Source organism: Sinohyriopsis cumingii, unplaced genomic scaffold (genome assembly GCF_028554795.1).
Source record: "Sinohyriopsis cumingii isolate HCF-2022 unplaced genomic scaffold, ASM2855479v2 utg000957l, whole genome shotgun sequence".
NCBI lineage: Eukaryota > Metazoa > Mollusca > Bivalvia > Unionida > Unionidae > Sinohyriopsis > Sinohyriopsis cumingii.
The window spans coordinates 328,207-347,162 of record NW_028315947.1 but is presented as its reverse complement, the minus strand read 5'-3'; the positions used below and the strand labels follow the sequence as shown (position 1 = coordinate 347,162).

Here is an 18,956-nt window from a genome sequence, read left to right as displayed (position 1 = left end):
TCTTCCGTGCATCTTCGATCTGCTGTAGGTCAGCAGTCAATCCAGGACACATGGTCCTGATGTTCCAGGCTGCAAAACGAAGAGTTGGAGTCTTCTTATTTCTTCTTTTAGTCTTTCCTGGTGCGGAGTTTTGTGGCCCACTTGTCGAGATGGTTCTCTAAGCTCCACGCACCCAGTGAAGCAGGCAGGCTATGGTGGGCAGCACCTTACTGATTGGGGGCTGCCCAACTTGTGGCGGGCGGTAGCTGTCCAGTGAGACCTGGTGATCTCTCCCACCGTCAGAAGTAACCCTTGGCGCCGCGCCAAGCTCTACGCCAATCAAGCTTTGACTTAGAACCGGTAAACTGCTACTTCTCGTGTTGTGCCGACGCCGTACGACGACGCTGAAGTGTCCTCTCCAGTGGAGCTATGAAGAAAGGGCAGGGTGGTATGGAGAATCAGCTGTTGTCCATACAGCAGATCCCCCCTCTCCACGCAGCTGGTGGGCCCAAGGGAACGACGAATGCCGATACAGCTTGGCACCAACTGCGTCGCAGGAGTTGCCGGAATGACGTTGAAGGCAATGTCAGACCGCATTAGGGACTCCATCTCCGGATTTTCTGTCGGGGTTTACTCCCTTAGCCTTTCCAATGAGTGGGTATAGACACAAGGCAGCAGAGGTTTGGAATCGGAGTTTTCCTTCTCCTAGATGAGCTACCATCCAAGGTTTACGAGTCCCATCTACCCGAAGCAACTGGTTTTAAGGCGCCAGTGGCCCGCCTTCACCCCTTCTCCTATTAGTGGAAAACGTGGTCTGCCGGACTTAAAATCTAAGCCACTCGCGAAGGCCATGAGCTTGATTTTATTTGACAGAGGCAATCAGAGACGCAAGCCGTATGGGGCATTTTCGGAGGATTGAGGTGCTTGTCTCCCACTCCCATCCTGGACAATGTCAACCTTAGACCACATGGCATGTATAATAGGTTCAAGTCTCCTTTGTTTGTTTTGAACTGAACACTCTCGTGACTTCACGTCAGGTCCCGTGGTCAGAATGATTACTTTCATCACCTACCAGTTGTTTGTGTCGCGAGCAAGGAAGAACAAGGGACAGCCGGCTCCTGTTAACTATCTATTAAGCTAAGGAAGGGAACTTATGATGTCTAATCAGTGTATAAAGCGGATATTATTGTCCCTTTAGTACCACGATTGACATCGACTATAATTCTTTTTATCTATATAGTTTTAATAAGGTCTGCTTTATACGAAAGTTTGTTGCAGCACGAGAAAAGCTGATTGTATCCGAGGGCTCAATGTGTTTTCCAAGTTATCTGGCAAACCGAGGGATATATAAAGTCGAGTATGATTATTACTGTTATAATCAATTACTTAGAACATACAAATAATATATCTACAATTTGTTCTGCGCTCCGTTTTTAAACTCAAATAATACGTTCATTATGATATTTAATATCGGCTTAAGTCACAAAATCGCATGCGTTAAACTGGTCTGATCATGCAATAACGGTATTACTCCAGAGTATTAAGTACGAGTCAGATACCTATGTGTATTTGCTACAAGTCCCACAACATTTTTAATTAACTTATTTATAACTTTTATTCAGTACAAGTCCGAGACCTATGTGTATTTGCTACAAGTCATTTTAATTAACTTATTTATGACTTCGACCTTTTATGAAGGGTTTATCGCGGCCTTTAATATCGGTCTAATAGAAATCCTGACATCAATCTATTCCGATTGCTGAAGAATGACTATGTCTTGAGATAGGCATAATTACACTTGTATAGTGTAATGTGTGACCCATTGATCGTACCCAGGTTCCTTGCTTCAAAATTGTCTTATAACGTGAAATATGTCTATCTAATGAAACCTATCAGAAAGTCTATTAAAAAAAAAATGTCTCCTTTTTAGCAATGTTTACAAATACACTGTTTCACACAAATACACTATCTTTCAAATACTTATCAACTCTTTGATGCTACAAGGTATTAAGACGTGCCAATGACCTTCTCTCTGCTTTGGATGATGGCAAGATTTCAGTTCTCACAAATCTTGACTTATCCGCAGCCTTTGATACAACTGACCATGATATCTTACTTCACCAGCTGCATCATGTCTTTGACATTCACAACACTCCTTTATCATGGTCCAAATCATATCCACCTGTAAAAAATCAAATTGTTTCAGTAAATGGTAAACTTTGTAGTCCAGATAATCTCTGTTATGACGTGTCACAAGGTTCTGTTTTAGGACCAATTCGCTTTATTCCATACACACAGCCACTGTATAAATCTAGCTGTGTTAATGAAGTTGCTTCAACCATCCAAAGCACACACAAGTGCGTCTCCGATGTTAAGTCATGGGTGAGGTGCAATAAGCTATAACTAAATTGAATACATGCATGTTGTCTCAGTTACCAGAAACAATTAATATCTGTAACATTCCCATTAAATTTCGACTAACACTTAGAAATCTCGGTTTTACTTTTGATACCTGTCTCGTACTGCACCAGCATGTCACGATCACTTGAAGAGCAGCACAGGAGCTGAGACTCATCGGCACTATTTGCAATCTTCTCACAGTTGATGCCACAAAACCCTTGTGTTTACTAGTACTCTCTAGACTTGACGAGACTACTCTCTAGACTTGAATGGATTACTCCCTAGACTTGACTTTTGTAACGCTCTTATGTCTTTTCTGCCACTGTCTATTTCTCAGTAACTTCAAAAAGGTCGAAAACACTGTAGCTAGAATCATTCTTAGAGCACCACGAAATGATTATACTATCTCAACAACTCCACTGGCAATCCGTTTTCAGTAGAATAAAGCACAAACTATCTTCTCTCTGTTACACTTCTTTGACTGACTCTGGCAGGAACTAACTCTCTGATTTTACACTTGTACACTCCTGCTAGATGCTTGCACTTATCATTGGGCACTCTTATTCTTAGTATTCCCAAGGTAAAAAGTAAGTCCCATGGACAACATGCATTTGTATATCAGGGCACAGTTACCTGGAATAAACTGCCGCTTGATCTCAGACACGAAGGGATCATGATCACGTTCAAGAAGCTTGCTCAAGACACATCTTTTGCACCAGAAGAACAGAGTTGACATTCATCCATTTATCATTATGTTTATATTGAAATTGTAAATTCATTTTATGTTTATAGGTTACTTCTGTAAACCGACTTACATGTTTCATGATGTGTAATAATTCGTTTTACAGCGTTTTATTATTATTATGATTATTATTATTATTATTATTCCTATGGTAGTACTTCACAATCCGGGGCCCCAAGTGGCCGAGTGGTCTAAAGCGCTCTCCGTTACGGATCACTGCCATCTCACCTCTGTCTGTGTAGGTTCGAGTCTCGGATTCAGCCAATATGGGTATGTGAGAAATCCCCATTTGGAAAACCATAAATTTTGAAACTAAGCTTTAGTCTAATTGGCCACCAGTCTGTTTACCAGGGTGTGGTTTAACTTCTTCCTTAAAGTCACTGTCACCACAAGCTGGACCCTGCAACCTTCCTGTACAAACGCATGGTCTTGTTGCAGTTTCGTCTTCCAAGGAAGTCACAAAAAGTAACGTAAAACATAGACATATTCAGTCTTGACTATTAAAGTTGAACATGGTAGGCATTGCAATTAAACTAGAAAACATTTCTTTTACGCAAAGCATCTGGTCTAAACAGTGATAAACTTTCGAAAGATTTTGTATGTTTTTTCATCATAAATACTGACTTGATAGGAATAGTAATATTTTATTACATAAATGTCAAAAAACTGGTGTAAAATCACATATCTTTGTTTTCTTTTATCTAACAGTTTTAATGTTCATGAATCAGAACTGCAAAAGACAGAACATTACTAATACAGACATATGCGAATTTGAAGTCACCGCTTACACCACCCAATACTTGGCTCATAAAAAGTGAGACTTGACTGATAATGGTTTCTTCAATTGGACGTTTTGATCAAAATGTGATGTTTTTTCTAACTGCTTCTGACAGTTTCATCTACAACTTATATTTTAATACCAGCAACAGAAGAACTTATCCCCTGACAACTGTTAGTTTTCCTATCAGTAATCATTATACAGTATTCTACTAACATCTAACAATATAAGGTCTCACTGGACAGTTTATCTGTTCAATTTTCATCCAACAATGACATATTGCAGAAAAATGAAAATAAGTTTACACAGACGATGCAAATAAAAACAAATGAATGATTTTTGTACAAAGAATACATAAGAGATTTTTAGTGTGGCAATCAGGTTAATTTCTTATACAACTGGTGGCTTTTATATTCAACCAACACTGTCACCAACCCCTCTTTCTTACATCCATTTTTTTTACAGCAAAGAGCTATTTTGAATATTTTCCTGTGACATGGCAGCTAAGAGAATCAGTATGTGCCTTATGTATGAATAAAGTTCACTAGTACTATAACAAATCAGCATACTTTTCATCAGCCCTCAACCATCTCGAGTTTTAGACATTTACCTCTGTAGCAGACATACATAAATATGTGTGCCAAGTCGGTTGTTCATTTGCAGCCCAAGTTACGCATATAATCTCCAGTGCTAATCTAAGTGTAACAGGCAGTCCCCAAACAAGCCAACCCGTTTTCAAGCATAACTCAGAGTAAATCTAAACCACATTACAGATTTAGCTTCTGTGTGAATTTATAAATGCTAGGCTTATGATGATTAGCTTCATGCCTTCTTCCTTAAAAATTAGGGATGTGTCAAAATACGAAACTTTCCAGTGAGACCTAATGTGAAAGTTTATAAATGGGAAGTACAGTCTAAAACTTATCTAGTACATGACTTCAACCCATTGGTGCCGGGCTCCAGTTTTGTAAATTGGCCCCTGGCAAATTTCTTAACTTAAGGCTATGGTGTGACTTTTTCAGCTACTATTGTTTATTATTTAAAGATATAGCTATATTTGTAAACTGGGTCTTTCGGGCTTGTGTTGTTCTTGAAATTGATGTCAGGCATATACACCTACCATAGTTACTCTGCAGTAAGAAATGATAGTGAAATACCAATAGTCGGCTAGGAGGAAGAGCTAGCCTCCCATAGCAGTAAACACGTTATATGGTTTAGTTTTGTGATGTGATGTGTGATGTGATTTTGATTTTTAACGTAGCTTTAACAATTTTTCAGTCATATCGGTACGATGTCTGCAATGTGGCAGTTTACAGTGATGTCTAGCACTGGGGCATCATGCCGCAGACATGTAGCATGATGTCCCACCCAGTCACATTATCCTGACACCAGGCCAACCAGTCATAACACTAACCTCTTAATGCTGAACGCCAAGCGAGGCAGCTGTTAGTACCATTTTTTAAGTCTCTGGTATGACTCGGCCGGGGATCGAACCCACGACCTCCCGCATCCGAGGTGGACGCTCTAACCACTAGGCCACCGGAGCGGTAGGTTTAATTTTGTATGGTCAGATCACATATCTTAGTTCTGTATGGCCAGGCTACATGGCTTAAATTTGTGTGGCCAAATTATATGGCTTAGTTTTGTATGGCCAGGATTACATGTCTCAGTTTTGTATGGCCAGATTACATGATTTAGTTTTGTATGGCCAGATTATATGATTTAGTTTTGTATGGCCAGATCATATGGCTTAGTTTTGTATGGCCAGATTGCATGGCTTAAATTTGTATGGCCAGATTACATGGCTTAAATTTGTGAGGCCAATTTATATGGCTTAGTTTTGTATGGCCAGATTACATGGCTAAGTTTCACATGGCCAGATTACATGGCTTGGTTTCATATGGCCAGATTGAATGGCTTGGTTTTGTATGGCCAGGATTAGATGTCTCAGTTTTGTATGGCCAGATTACATGGCTTTAAATTTGTGTGGCCAAATTATATGGCTTAGTTCTGTATGGCCAGATCACATGGCTTTGTTTTGTATGGCCAGATCATATGGCTTAGTTTTGTATGGTCAGATTACATGACTTATTTTTGTATCGCCAGATTACATGATTTAGTTCTGTATTGCAAGAATAAATAGCTCAGTTTTGTTTGGCCAGATTATATGGCTTACATTCACATAACAAGATCACACAGTTTAGTTTTTCATGGTCAGATTAGTTTTGTTTAAAATATTCTTGTCAAAAGTTTGTCAAGTGGTTTTTGAGATGTTAGAAAAACGGGATTTGAAATGGTCTCTATAGTGGAAACAAGCTGAGCCAATCAGATTCAAGATAGCATCGTTAATATGCATAGATCTAATTTTTTATTGAATTCATCTGAAATCTTTACGAGATAAGACCACAATTCAAAACTGACCAGAAATATGCGCTACAGAACTGTAACTGGCTCAACCAATCAAATACGAAATCACCTCATGAATATGCATGGCTTTTACTCATTAATGGCCTCATTCAAGATCATGAATATGTAAGCCTGGATTGAAATATGGCCCCCAGAGATGTTAGAAGCAACTGTTGATTGATGGATGGAAGATAATGTACGACCATCCCATAATTTCACTTAACCTTGTAGCCAAGTGAACCCCCCACTCCAAACAAAAAAATAAATATTCATGTGAAATTTGTTTTAAAGATACAAGAAATAAAATAGAAAATATTATTTATTGAGATCTATACATTAACATATCATTTTATAACAATGCTGTGTAGGTAAAATATTAAGCACTTCAGAAGACAAGATACAGCCATAACAAAAGAAAACATTTTAAAAGAATCCAAAATATGATTGCATTTAACTTAAAAGTGATATAGGATTAAGTAAAAAATAAACAATAAACTCTGTACAACTTCTCAAACCAGCCTATCCATAATCCCTCTTTCTCCGATCCTAATTAGGCAATTCTTAGTTCTAACCAAATCACTATCCTGTCTTCTTTACAGTTAAACACTTGTATTACATGCTTGTATTACACACTTGTATTACACCTCCTTGTATTACATGCTTGTATTGCACACTTGTATTACATGCTTGTATTACACACTTGTATTACATCTCCTTGTATTACATGCTTGTATTGCACACTTGTATTACATGCTTGTATTAAACACTTGTATTACACCTCCTTGTATTACATGCTTGTATTACACCTCCTTGTATTACATGCTTGTATTGCACACTTGTATTACATGCTTGTATTACACACTTGTATTACATGCTTGTATTGAACACTTGTATTACATGCCTGTATTACACCTCCTTGTATTACATGCTTGTATTACACCTCCTTGTATTACAAAACATAAATACTGAAAGAATTAAAAAGGAAACAAAACAACTGCAACTGTTGGTAAAACAATATCTAAATCTAAAACGTGTTGATGGCAATTTAAATAGCCTTCTATAACTGGAATGCAAAAGTAACAATTATAAAAAAAGAAGACAAATAAACTTCTTACAAAAATATACATATACATTATTATTACAAGACAAATGTATTAAGTATACAAAAAGATTGTCATCGAATACTATATGGTATATTAAATTAAAACTTAACATGCTTGATATAATTTGAATAAAATTGTAGGACTTAAAAAAAGTAAAATAAATTTATTATAAAAACATGCATACAAATTAGTATTATAAGACAAATGCATCAATCAAACAAAAGCTGTTCTCAATACCAATTTCACTAGCTTTTAATAAATGGAATGCAATAGTTCAATTCTAAAAGAAAATAGTAAAATACATTTACTTTTTAAATATGTACATACATTTTAAAACTGGAACACAAATGATAGCCAGAGTGTAAAACTCCAGTTTCTCTATATAATACAGAGGTATCATTCTTATGTGACCAATGCACTAAAAAGCAGGTATTATAAAAATGACCTTCTCCCTTGTGTGGATAAAATGATACAACTATATGACTGGAGTATCAGGCATTGTGACCTCTGAGTTAGAACTGACCCATCTTGTGAGGAATAAAATGGTAAGAAGATACTGCATTAGTGTTGGGCATAATGACTTCTGATTAAGGGCTGGACTTTCTCGTGATCGATAAAATTTTAAACACATGACTACAGTATTGGGCATAATGACTTCTGATCAAGGGCTGGACTCTCTTGTGATGGATAAAATTGTAAAAACATATGACTACATTATTGGGCATAATGACTTCTGATCAAGGGCTGAACTCTCTTGTGATGGATAAAATTGTAAACACATATCACTACAGTATTGGGCATAATGACTTCTGATCAAGGGCTGGACTCTTGTGATGGATAAAATTTTAAAAACATAGGACTACAGTATTGGGTATGGTGACCTTTGATTAAAGGCTGGTATCTCTTGTGGGGGAGAAAATGGTAAAAATATAATACTGTAGTGTCAGGCAAGATTGTCTCTGATTAAGGGATAGTCTCTGCTGACAGGGGTCCCTTAAGGTGGGGACCAATGTACTCTTCATGTTGCAAAGACATATCAAGTCCCCATATATTGATCCCACTAAGTCCATTCTGATACTGATCAAACTACTGCATCCAATGGTTTACATTACTTTGCAGGCAGTGGTAATCAAGACACTAGCTAAACACAATAGCTAAAACCAGTCAAGGAAACATGAGATATAGATCAAAGTAACCTAGTTTAGACTTGGTGTGACATATTTATTAGGAATCATCTATATACCAATTAAGATAACACTGCAAACAATTGTGTGCAAACACAATTATCACAGGTCGCTTAAGCTTAATATGCAGGTCACAGTGACCTAATATTGATTTTTGAAGTAGAATTCCTTATGATATAATAATGTACAAAGTAACATGACTTGGCAAGCAATAGTGTCTGAAAAAGTTTGAGCTAGATACAAAACCTGATGCCGGTCACAGGAACACTGGATAAGTATAGACTGAAGGGTCTGGTATTATTTTTTATAATGTATTAATATACCAAACAACATGACTCTGCACACAAAAGTCTGTAAGAAAAGGGGTTAAACACAAATATTAATGCATGTCACTGGAGCACAAATAACATTTCTGCTTATTTAAATAGGCTTATAATGCAGAGATGCCAACACCAACTGATGTCAAATAGGTTTATAAAGCAAAGATGCCAACCTCTACTAATATTATACCCAGCCCAACTGATGTCATGCCAACCCAGCTAATGTCAAATGTGCTTGTAATGCAGAGATGCCAACCTCAACTAATGTCATGCCAAGCCCAGTTGATGTCATGCCAACCCAGCTAATGTCAAATATGCTTATAATGCAGAGATGCCAACCTCAACTGTCATGCCAAGCCCAACTGATGTCATATATGCTTGTAATGCTGAGATGCCAACTTCAACTAATGTCATGCCAACCCAGCTAATGTCAAGTATGCTTATAATGCAGAGATGCCAACCTCAACTGTCATGCCAACCCCAACTGATGTCAAATATGTTAATAATGCAGAGATGGTAACCTCAACTAATGTCATCCCACCCCAGCTAATGTCAAATATGCTTATAATGCAGAGATGCCAACCTCAACTAATGTCATGCCAATCCCAACTGATGTCAAATAGATTTATAATGCAGAGATGCCAACCTCAACGAATGTCAGGCCAATCCCAACCGATGTCAAATAGATTCACAATGCAGAGATGCCAACACCAACTAATGTCATGTCAATCCCAAATAATGTCATGCCAACCCCAACCAATGTCCAATAGTTTTAGAATGCAGAGGTGCCAAACACAATGAGGGCTGTCCCATTTAAACATACATGGTACCCTGGGAAGGCATTTTAAAAATACATATGCCAGGGTACTTTGATTTACAGAGTTCATATTAAAAAAGAAGAAAATTCTAAATTGTATCTATGGGTGAGTACCCTACATGAAAAGTGCCTTCCCTGGGTCCCATGAATGTTTTTACTGGAACAGCCCCGACATTAAATAACAATTTCTAGCACATCTGTATAATGAGCCCTAAATCTTTAATGAATTGTTTATAGTTATTACAAATTTACTGTTTAATGGGTGGTGATTCAACTAACTGGTTCTTAATACGATCATACTTAAGAGAATACAATTATTTTAACAGCGTGTTTAAATTTGAGTTCACTGGATTTGTTTATTGGTCTATTTGATAGCACATGGTCTTGCATGCAGCAGTGTATAGCTTTTGCATAAATCCCTGTTTGTTTGTGCCCTCCAACCTATTTGAATAACAAAAATCTTTAATGTGATAAAAAGTGCACAGAACATAGTCAATTCATTCATTGATTTGTAATTGTGACAAGAGTGGCCCTAACACTGGCATCCTCTGCATGCTTCATACTTAATGATTTTCCATGCTCAGAGAGCGCCATAATGCGTGCATGATGCACAATAGTATTTTCCTCAGACAACAGAGTGACACAGTTCATCCTATTCATTAATTTCCAGATAATTCTATAAATTACCATAATGTTGAGAGTTTAGAGTTATATCCCTTTGTACACATGAACACAGAAATTACACCACTTGTTTAATCCACGTGAACGGCAAATTTGTAGTTGTCATTCTTTTCCTTTGCTTCATTCGATATTGGAAATATCAGAAGCAGATGATGTAGTATTTTCCTTATATGTACATGCATATGTAGTCATGCATACACCCCTTAACTGAAAATGGACTTGTCCAACAATTAGAATGACTGGCAAACAGGATTGTCTTTTAAACTGAAAACTTTTGTTTAGAATGAAATGTGCAGAACATAATGTTGTTAGGGGCCATAATCAGGCTTGAAATTCTAAATCAATAAATTAACTGATCAAGTTCTGTGCATCTTTAGCTCTTTTGTACTTTTAATTTTTTAAACTGGTAGGGGGGTACAAAAAAATGGGGAGGTATATTCAAACTAAAATTAAGAGAGACACATTTTGAATGATGGGTGAAGAGTTTCCTTATAATGCATCTAAATAATAAATCTATCATCTCTGTAAACAATAATGTCTTAAGAAACTGAGTTACATGTACAGCGTAACACAAATCACCGGAGCAACTAAATTAAGTCAGAGAAACCCAATTTTGCCTCAAGGATGTAGTACTTTTCATGACACATTTTCATACCAGTATACATGACTCTACATACATCTGTAAAACACAACTAAACATACACTGTAACTAGGTCTGATGCTAAACAGACGAAAGGTTTGACAGATATCATCAATTCAGAGGCTGGTCTAGATTAACAATCTGGTCAATAAAATGACAAAAGTAAATGAAGCTAATGCATCAGTCTCCTATTGAATAAGTAAAAATATACCTGAATGGCATCCAATTAGTACCATATATACAGGCTTATAAGGTGTGTTCAACTATTCAGACCAAGATGTGCAATTACTCAATGGACTGGCAGATCTGGGTCTATCCAGCTTGTTGGGTGTATCAGTGAACAAGCAGCAAAGACCCTGATATTCCCTTACATTATGCAAAGGCAGATCATGGTCTGTGTTTTTAAAGGTGGACTTGACTTATACGTGAGTACATACAGTAATGTACAATATTTCTACCTTAATAAACCAAGGGTCTTTCCTAAGGAGGCCATGAGCTTATTGTCAAGTCTGGACTTACCACCATGGCAGAAATACAGTTAATAATGCCACAGATATGGTAATTACAATAACCAATGCCATAGCCATGTTAAATACAATAAGTGATGCCTCAGCTCTAGTAAATGCATGTACTGTAACTGATGCCATTGCTCTAGTAAATAAAGTAACTGATGCCATTGTTCTATTAAATACAGTAACCAATTCCATAGTTCTAGTAAATACGGTAACTTATGCCATTGCTCTGGTAAATACAGTAACTGATGCCATTGTTCTAGTAAATACAGTAACCATTTCCATAGTTCTAGTAAATACAGTAACCAATGCCATAGTTCTGGTAAATACAGTAATAATTCCATAGTTCTAGTAAACATAGTAACTAATTCCATTGTTCTAGTAAATATAGTAACTAATTCCATAGTTCTAGTAAATACAGTAACTAATTCCATAGTTCTAGTAAATACAGCAACTAATTTCATAGTTTGAGTAAACATAGTAACTAATTCCATAGTTCTAGTAAATACAGTAACTAATTACATTGTTGTAGTAAATATAGTAACTGATGCCATTGTTCTAGTAAATACAGTAACTAATTCCAAAGTTCTAGTAAATACAGTAACTGATGCCGTAGCTATAGTGAGTACAGTAACTAATTCCATAGTACTAGTTATTATAGTAATTTATGCCATTCCTATTTTAAATGCAATAACTGATGCCATAGTTATAGTAAATACAGTAACTTGTACCATAGCTTTAGCAAAAAAAGCTAACATAAAATTTTCAAATTATTACTATTTTACCTCCTTCTGATGTACAGAACTGACACTGCTTAAATATTAAGAAATATTTAAATCCCAAAGAATATACTGAAACCAGAAACACATAAATGTTATCAAAATTAATTTGCTATTCATAGATAACCAATATTAGCCAATAAATCTGAAAACCACTACACACTCCTCCAAGCTTATTAAAGGATTGTTTCCCTTGTATATTTTTCTGGCTATCATCAAATTCTTAATTCAATGCTGAGGACAGGATTCAACATCACTAATCAGCCTGTTGAAGTTCTTCCAAACACTTGGATTCTGAAAGCAGGCAGTACCTCCAGCTCTGTGAAACTGGCTTGACTACAACAGAAAAAAGGAACTTAGTGACAACAGCTATCAGTGTAACTTGTATTAGGTTCCATACAACAAATTGCAAGAACATCAAGTAAACTCATGACTTATGTTCTAATAATGAATAATATGTTACATATCTATTTTTGTGATCCACAAATTCTCAAGAATGTTGTAATAAATGTACATAAGTGAGAATAATATTCCATAAAAAACTGCCAATAGTCTACCCAGTTATCTCCCTTTATATCCACATACTATAGCATGTCAAACTAGCTATGTTCTGGTCATGTATTAACATATTAATATTCACCTTTTCAGGGTAGAAGCACTTAGGAAAATAACTTGAATGGAAAGACAGTCTCAGCATACATCAACATACTATCTCTATTGGATATGGGTATCATACATCAACAAAATATCTCTGTTGGACAGATTTTCATACATCAACACCCTTAGCTCTGTTGGACAAGCTTTCATACATGAACACCCTTAGCTGTGTTGGACAGGCTTTCATACATCAACACCCTTACCTCTGCTGGACAGGCTTTCATACATCAACTCCCTTAGCTCTGTTGGACAGGCTTTCATAGATCAACACCCTTAGCTCTGTTGGACAGGCTTTCATACATCAACACCCTTAGCTCTGTTGGACAGGCTTTCATACACCTCTGTTGGAGAGCATTTCATACACCTCTGTTGGACAGGATTTCATACACCTCTGTTGGACAGACTTTCATACGTTAACACCCTTAGCTCTGTTGGACAGGCTTCCATACATTAACACCCTTAACTCTGTTGGACAGGCTTTCATACATCAACACCCTTAATGCTGTTGGACAGGCTTTCATACATCAACACCCTTAGCTCTGTTGGACAGGCTTTCATACACCTCTGTTGGACAGGATTTCATACACCTCTGTTGGACAGGCTTTCATACATTAACATCCTTAGCTCTGCTGGACAGGCTTCCATACATTAACACCCTTAGGTCTGTTGGACAGGCTTTCATACATCAACACCCCTAGCTTTGTTGGACAGGCTTTCATACATCAACACCCTTAGCTCTGTTGGACAGGCTTTCATACATCAACACCCTTAGCTCTGTTGGAGAGGGCTTTCATTCATCAAGACACTGTTGGATGATGCTTTCTTATATTAACACACCAACTCTGATCAATATGCTTTCATAGATCAACACCCTTAGCTCTGTTGGACAGGTCACTCACATATCAACACCCTAGCACTGTTGGATAGGTTTTCATAGATCAACACACTAGCTCTGTTGATAGGCATTCATACATCAACACACTAGCACTGTTGGATCGGAGTTAATGGATAAACACACTAGCACTGCTGATAGGCTTTCATACATCAACACACCAACTCTATTGGATAGGATTTCATGGATCAACACATTAGCACTGTTGATAGGTTTTCGTACATCAACACACCAACTCTGTTGGATTGGAATTAATATATCAACACACTAGCACTGCTGATAGGCTTTCTTACATCAACAAACCAACTTTGTTAGATAGGCTTTCGCAGATCAACACACAAGCTCTGTTTGATAGACTTTCATATATCAACACACAAGCTATAATCAATAGGTTTTCATAGATCAACACACTAGCATTGTTGGATAGGCTTTCATACATTTTCACACTAACTCTGCTGGATAGGATTTCATAGATCAACACACTAGCACTGTTTATAGGCTTGCAAAGATCAACACACTAGCTCTGTTAAATAGGGCTTTCTCAGATCAACACACTAGCAATGTTGGATAGGCATTCATACATCAACACACCAACTCTGTTGGATAGGCTATCATAGATCAACACACTAGCTCCGTTGGATAGGTTTTCTCAAATCAACATACTAGCTATGATCAATAGGTTTTCATAGATCAACACACTAGCTCTGTTGGATAGGCTATCATAGATCAACACATTAGCTCCGTTGGATAGGTTTTCCTAGATCAGCATACCAACTCTATTAGATACGGCTTTCATACATCAACACACCAACTGCTGGATAGACGTTCGTACATCAACACACTAGCACTGCTGGAAAGGCTTTCATGGTTCAACACACTAGCTCTTTTCAATGTGCTTTCATACATCAACAGACAAGCTCTGTTGGCTAGACTTTCATACATCAAGAATGCTCTGGTGGCCTAGTGGTTATAAGTGTATGGTTCAGATGTGGGATGGTGTGGGTTTAACCTTGGCTGAGTCATACCAAAGACTCATAAAAATGGTACTAAAAGCTGCCTCATTAGGCTCTTAGCATTAAGAGGTCAGAGTTAGGACTAGTCAGCCTGGTGTCAGAATAATGTAACTGGGTGGGACATCATGCAACATATATGTGCATGATCCCTCAGTACCAGACATTACTATAGAAGTGCCACACTGCAGACATCATAGTGATATGACTGAAAAATTACAAAAGCTATGTTAAAATTCCCAATCTCACACACACACTTTCATACATCAAGACACTAGCTCTGCTGGATAGGCTTTCATAGATCAACACAATAGCTCAGTTGGATATGCTTTCATACATAAAGACACTAGCTCTGCTGGGTAGCACTTTAAGGTTTGAACTAATCAGCACAGTTCACAGGTATTTGTTTAACTCCATGCATTGCGGGTTGGACTTGGTCCCTTCCAATTTTGCTCTGCAATAATGCTCCGTGATGGAGCAATAAAATACCTACAAATCACCACTGTGCCTTAGCTGGCACACCGATGGCATCTCCACCATAAAACGGCTGATTGGCATTACTGAGTGAACAGCCAATCAATGAAGACCATCCATGGAAATACTGACACATCATGAGTGGTTCACAATCAAATACCAAATCAGCAATCAGTGCTCTTTATCTGGATCATATATAGAATAGAAATGAATTCTAAAGTCTTGTATATTTTGTACATCTGAAAACTTGTGTTAATCTATCCTACCGTTTATACCTGAAAAATAATCCTCCAAAATATGGACAATTAAATTCCAGATAACAACAGTTTCTGCTTAATAATACAAACTACAAAAGAGAAAATTGAATTTAGACTTACATGCCAACCAAATGTTTAGTCCTTAAGGAGTAATGGCCCAGTTACGAGACTGAATTTACATGTACACAACTACAAACTAGTTCACTTCTTAATGCCCACGTACTAAAGGGGACTGGGCATTTAACATTATGGGGTTAACTCATTATTGCCAACAGTGGTGTTTTTTATTCTTTCTTTCATCACAACATAGGTTTCTTTCAAGCAAAGCAAGGAATGGCATAGAGTCCATTTTGTACTTCAAATAGGAATAAGACAATAGTTTTCAAGCATTTATCACCCCCACCCAATTTTTCGAAACTTAAATGGTTTTCCCTAATAAAGACTTGGCTTTAGTGGATGTTCAGCAGAAATCAAGGCAGTGACCATTGTAAAACAGTTATAAAATGCTAGCATCGGAAGAAGATACCAATTTCAACTTGGGAAAGGTGTATTTCTATCACACAAATGACTTGGCACCTTGCACTTAATACATGTAGCTCAAATTATGGTCCAGTCATTAACAACATAAGTTATACTTATGGACATTTGAACAGCCAATGAATGAAGACCACCCCCAGAAAGACTGACATCATGCGTGATTTATAATAAGATACCATTTCTATTAAATATATTGCGACACTTAAAACAAATATAATAAAATGCCTCATATATTCTGCACATTTAGAGAAGGTTGATCAACGTCTTTTGAAATATGTTTACACTTTTACTTTATTCAAAGAAATCTGAACAAAACTTATACACTGACTTGACAAGAGGCACACCCTATTGATCTTTTCTTGAACAGTGTAAATTTATCTTGCTGTTTAAAGACGAAAAGTGATCCTCTAAGGTTTGGACAATTAAATTCCAGGTGTCAGCCACTTTTGATAAAATAAAACAACAGAAAACAATTCTAAATTTACAAACAACATAATGATCTAGTCAAGAGGCTGAATATATACACTTGTTCGATTTTAACTACATTAGTACTGCAAGGGAATGGCCATTTAATTTATGGGGCTAGATTGTTCTTTCTGACTGGGAAATATTTTGTTGTTTCATTCACCACATGATAAATTTATTTCAAATAAGAAATGGAATTGTATGGTGTCCTTGTATAATAAAAATCTGCATGATAAATGTTTTCAAGCAAGCATCCACCCCTAGAAATTAAATGGTCTCTCCCTAAAAAAGACTAGACTTCAATGTATGTTCTGCAGAATTAAAGCAGTGAATATTGTCAACACAGTCAGAGGCGTCTGCACGTAGTTGGGTAGGGGGCACCTGCCACCCCTACCCCATTCTAAACATGTTTTGTAAAAACTCAACAGCAGACACTACATGTTCACCCCACACACACAAAATTCCGTGGGTGCCCCTGACTGTCATAAAATGTTGGGATTAGAAGATGATGTCAGTTTCAGCTTTGGAAAGGTGCATTTGCATTACATGAAGCCATCGGACTTGGTGTCTTGTACTTAACAGCTTGGGAAAGGTGAATTCCCATTACACGAAGCCATTTGACTTGGAGTGTTGTACTTAACAGCTACTATTATGGTCCTGTCATTAAAAATATAAGTTGGTAATTGTGGTCATCTGTCTTAAAAAAGTACACATGAACCTATATGTCTCTTAAATGATTTGGTAATTAATAAAAATGGTATAGTTTAAATTAAAGTAAAGATATAAAATCTTAATAATTTTCTCTCTATACTTCATGCACACGCATAAATATATGAGACTGACATACTTTATCTAGTGCCTTGCTCATGATCTGTTTTCAAGTCCTTGAATTAATCTTCTTTTCTTCACAACATACTGAGATTCAGTACTAGGGTGAATTTAACTTTGTCATCATCTTGGTATTACTGAAAAGCACATGGTCAGTTAGCTTTGACGAGTAAGTTTTGTTTCTGTATGTTCAAACAGCAACAGTACTGTGAGAACTATGTTTTCCCCAAGTTTAAATCACCCCTCTATAATTATGTGATTGGATGTCAGAAGAAATAGTACAACGTTATTACTGAGAACTCGTGCATGAGGTACCTATCAGAAATTGTGCTATACTGTTTCACTTCAGTCAAGTATGAATACAATTTTGTTGAAAATGTTTGATGTCGATCTTTCCTTATCATTTTTTCACTGCAGGGAGTGCAATTTTACTTAATTTCAAATGATATTTAAAAAATTATATTGCACAAACTGCAACAGAAATAAGAAAATGAATGTGTCTGTACATTCCGATACATAGTATTGAGACAATTTTTGTAATAAGATACATTGCGCAAATTTACTTGAAATAGATCATTAAGATTTTGTTTCATCTTAAGTAGAGCATTCTGCAATATACACACTAAACCAGTCTGAGTAATTACTGATACTCAGGGCCAGATTAGGTCAATTTTTTATATTTAAAACTCCAAAATTTCAAAAGGGCCCTGACATTTCTCAGAAGGGCAACAACATTTATGTGTATTTACTCAAAATGTGCATAATACCCAATAAACAAGAATAAAACAATGGTCAAATTTCATGGTTTTCTTTATTTTTAAGTCTGGGGGTGGGGTCAGTCTGGACCCCCTATCTGGCTCTGATCTTGATAAGTCTTCTATTTGCATCATATTAAAGAAAGACAATTTTAACATCCATCATTTTGCCCAGAGAGAGACAGAGAGAGAGAGAGAGATCCCATGTCTTCCACTTAATCCATTTTTGCTGTAATGCAGTATACAAGTATACAGAAATCAGCTAAATATTACTGAAAGAAATTGGTTTGCATCTTTTATTTTGTTGTCTCATTGGCCAAACATTCAAACAGATACAAACAGGAAACTGGAATGAAATAATTAAACATCGTAGATCTATACTGCAATCAAGATAATGACACCTCATTTCCATACGACTGGATAGTTTTTTCTATCTTAGTAAAAATTTTATTTTGATATCTTTCCTTATTAGAACGAACAATAATAGAATACATGTGGATACACAATGCCTTCAATTTGTTGAATATTTAAGATCTGACAATCGTCCATATTATTCTTTTTGAAATATACAATCAGGTCAGGATTAATTAAAAACAATTACCAAACTTCCTCTGTTAATGATGAGACCGTAATCAGAGCTGTAATGTACAATGTGCACAGACAGCTGGCTTCATGTTAGAAATGCAACTTTTCCAAGCTGAAATTGATATTGTCTTTCGATGCTAACATTTTGTAACTGT

At 36.6% G+C, this 18,956-nt stretch overlaps 1 protein-coding gene across 1 annotated transcript in view; it reads right to left on the bottom strand.

Annotated features, from left to right (window-relative positions):
* Nucleotides 1-6,611: 6,611 nt before the first annotated feature.
* LOC149772941 (plancitoxin-1-like) overlaps nucleotides 6,612-18,956 on the bottom strand; it is a 63,788-nt gene continuing 51,443 nt past the window's right edge. Inside the window, exon 8 of the mRNA XM_089947053.1 lies at nucleotides 6,612-12,677. Within this exon, the coding sequence (XP_089803179.1) occupies nucleotides 12,570-12,677 (108 nt within the window). The 3' untranslated portion in view covers nucleotides 6,612-12,569. The remainder of the gene's footprint in view (nucleotides 12,678-18,956) is intronic.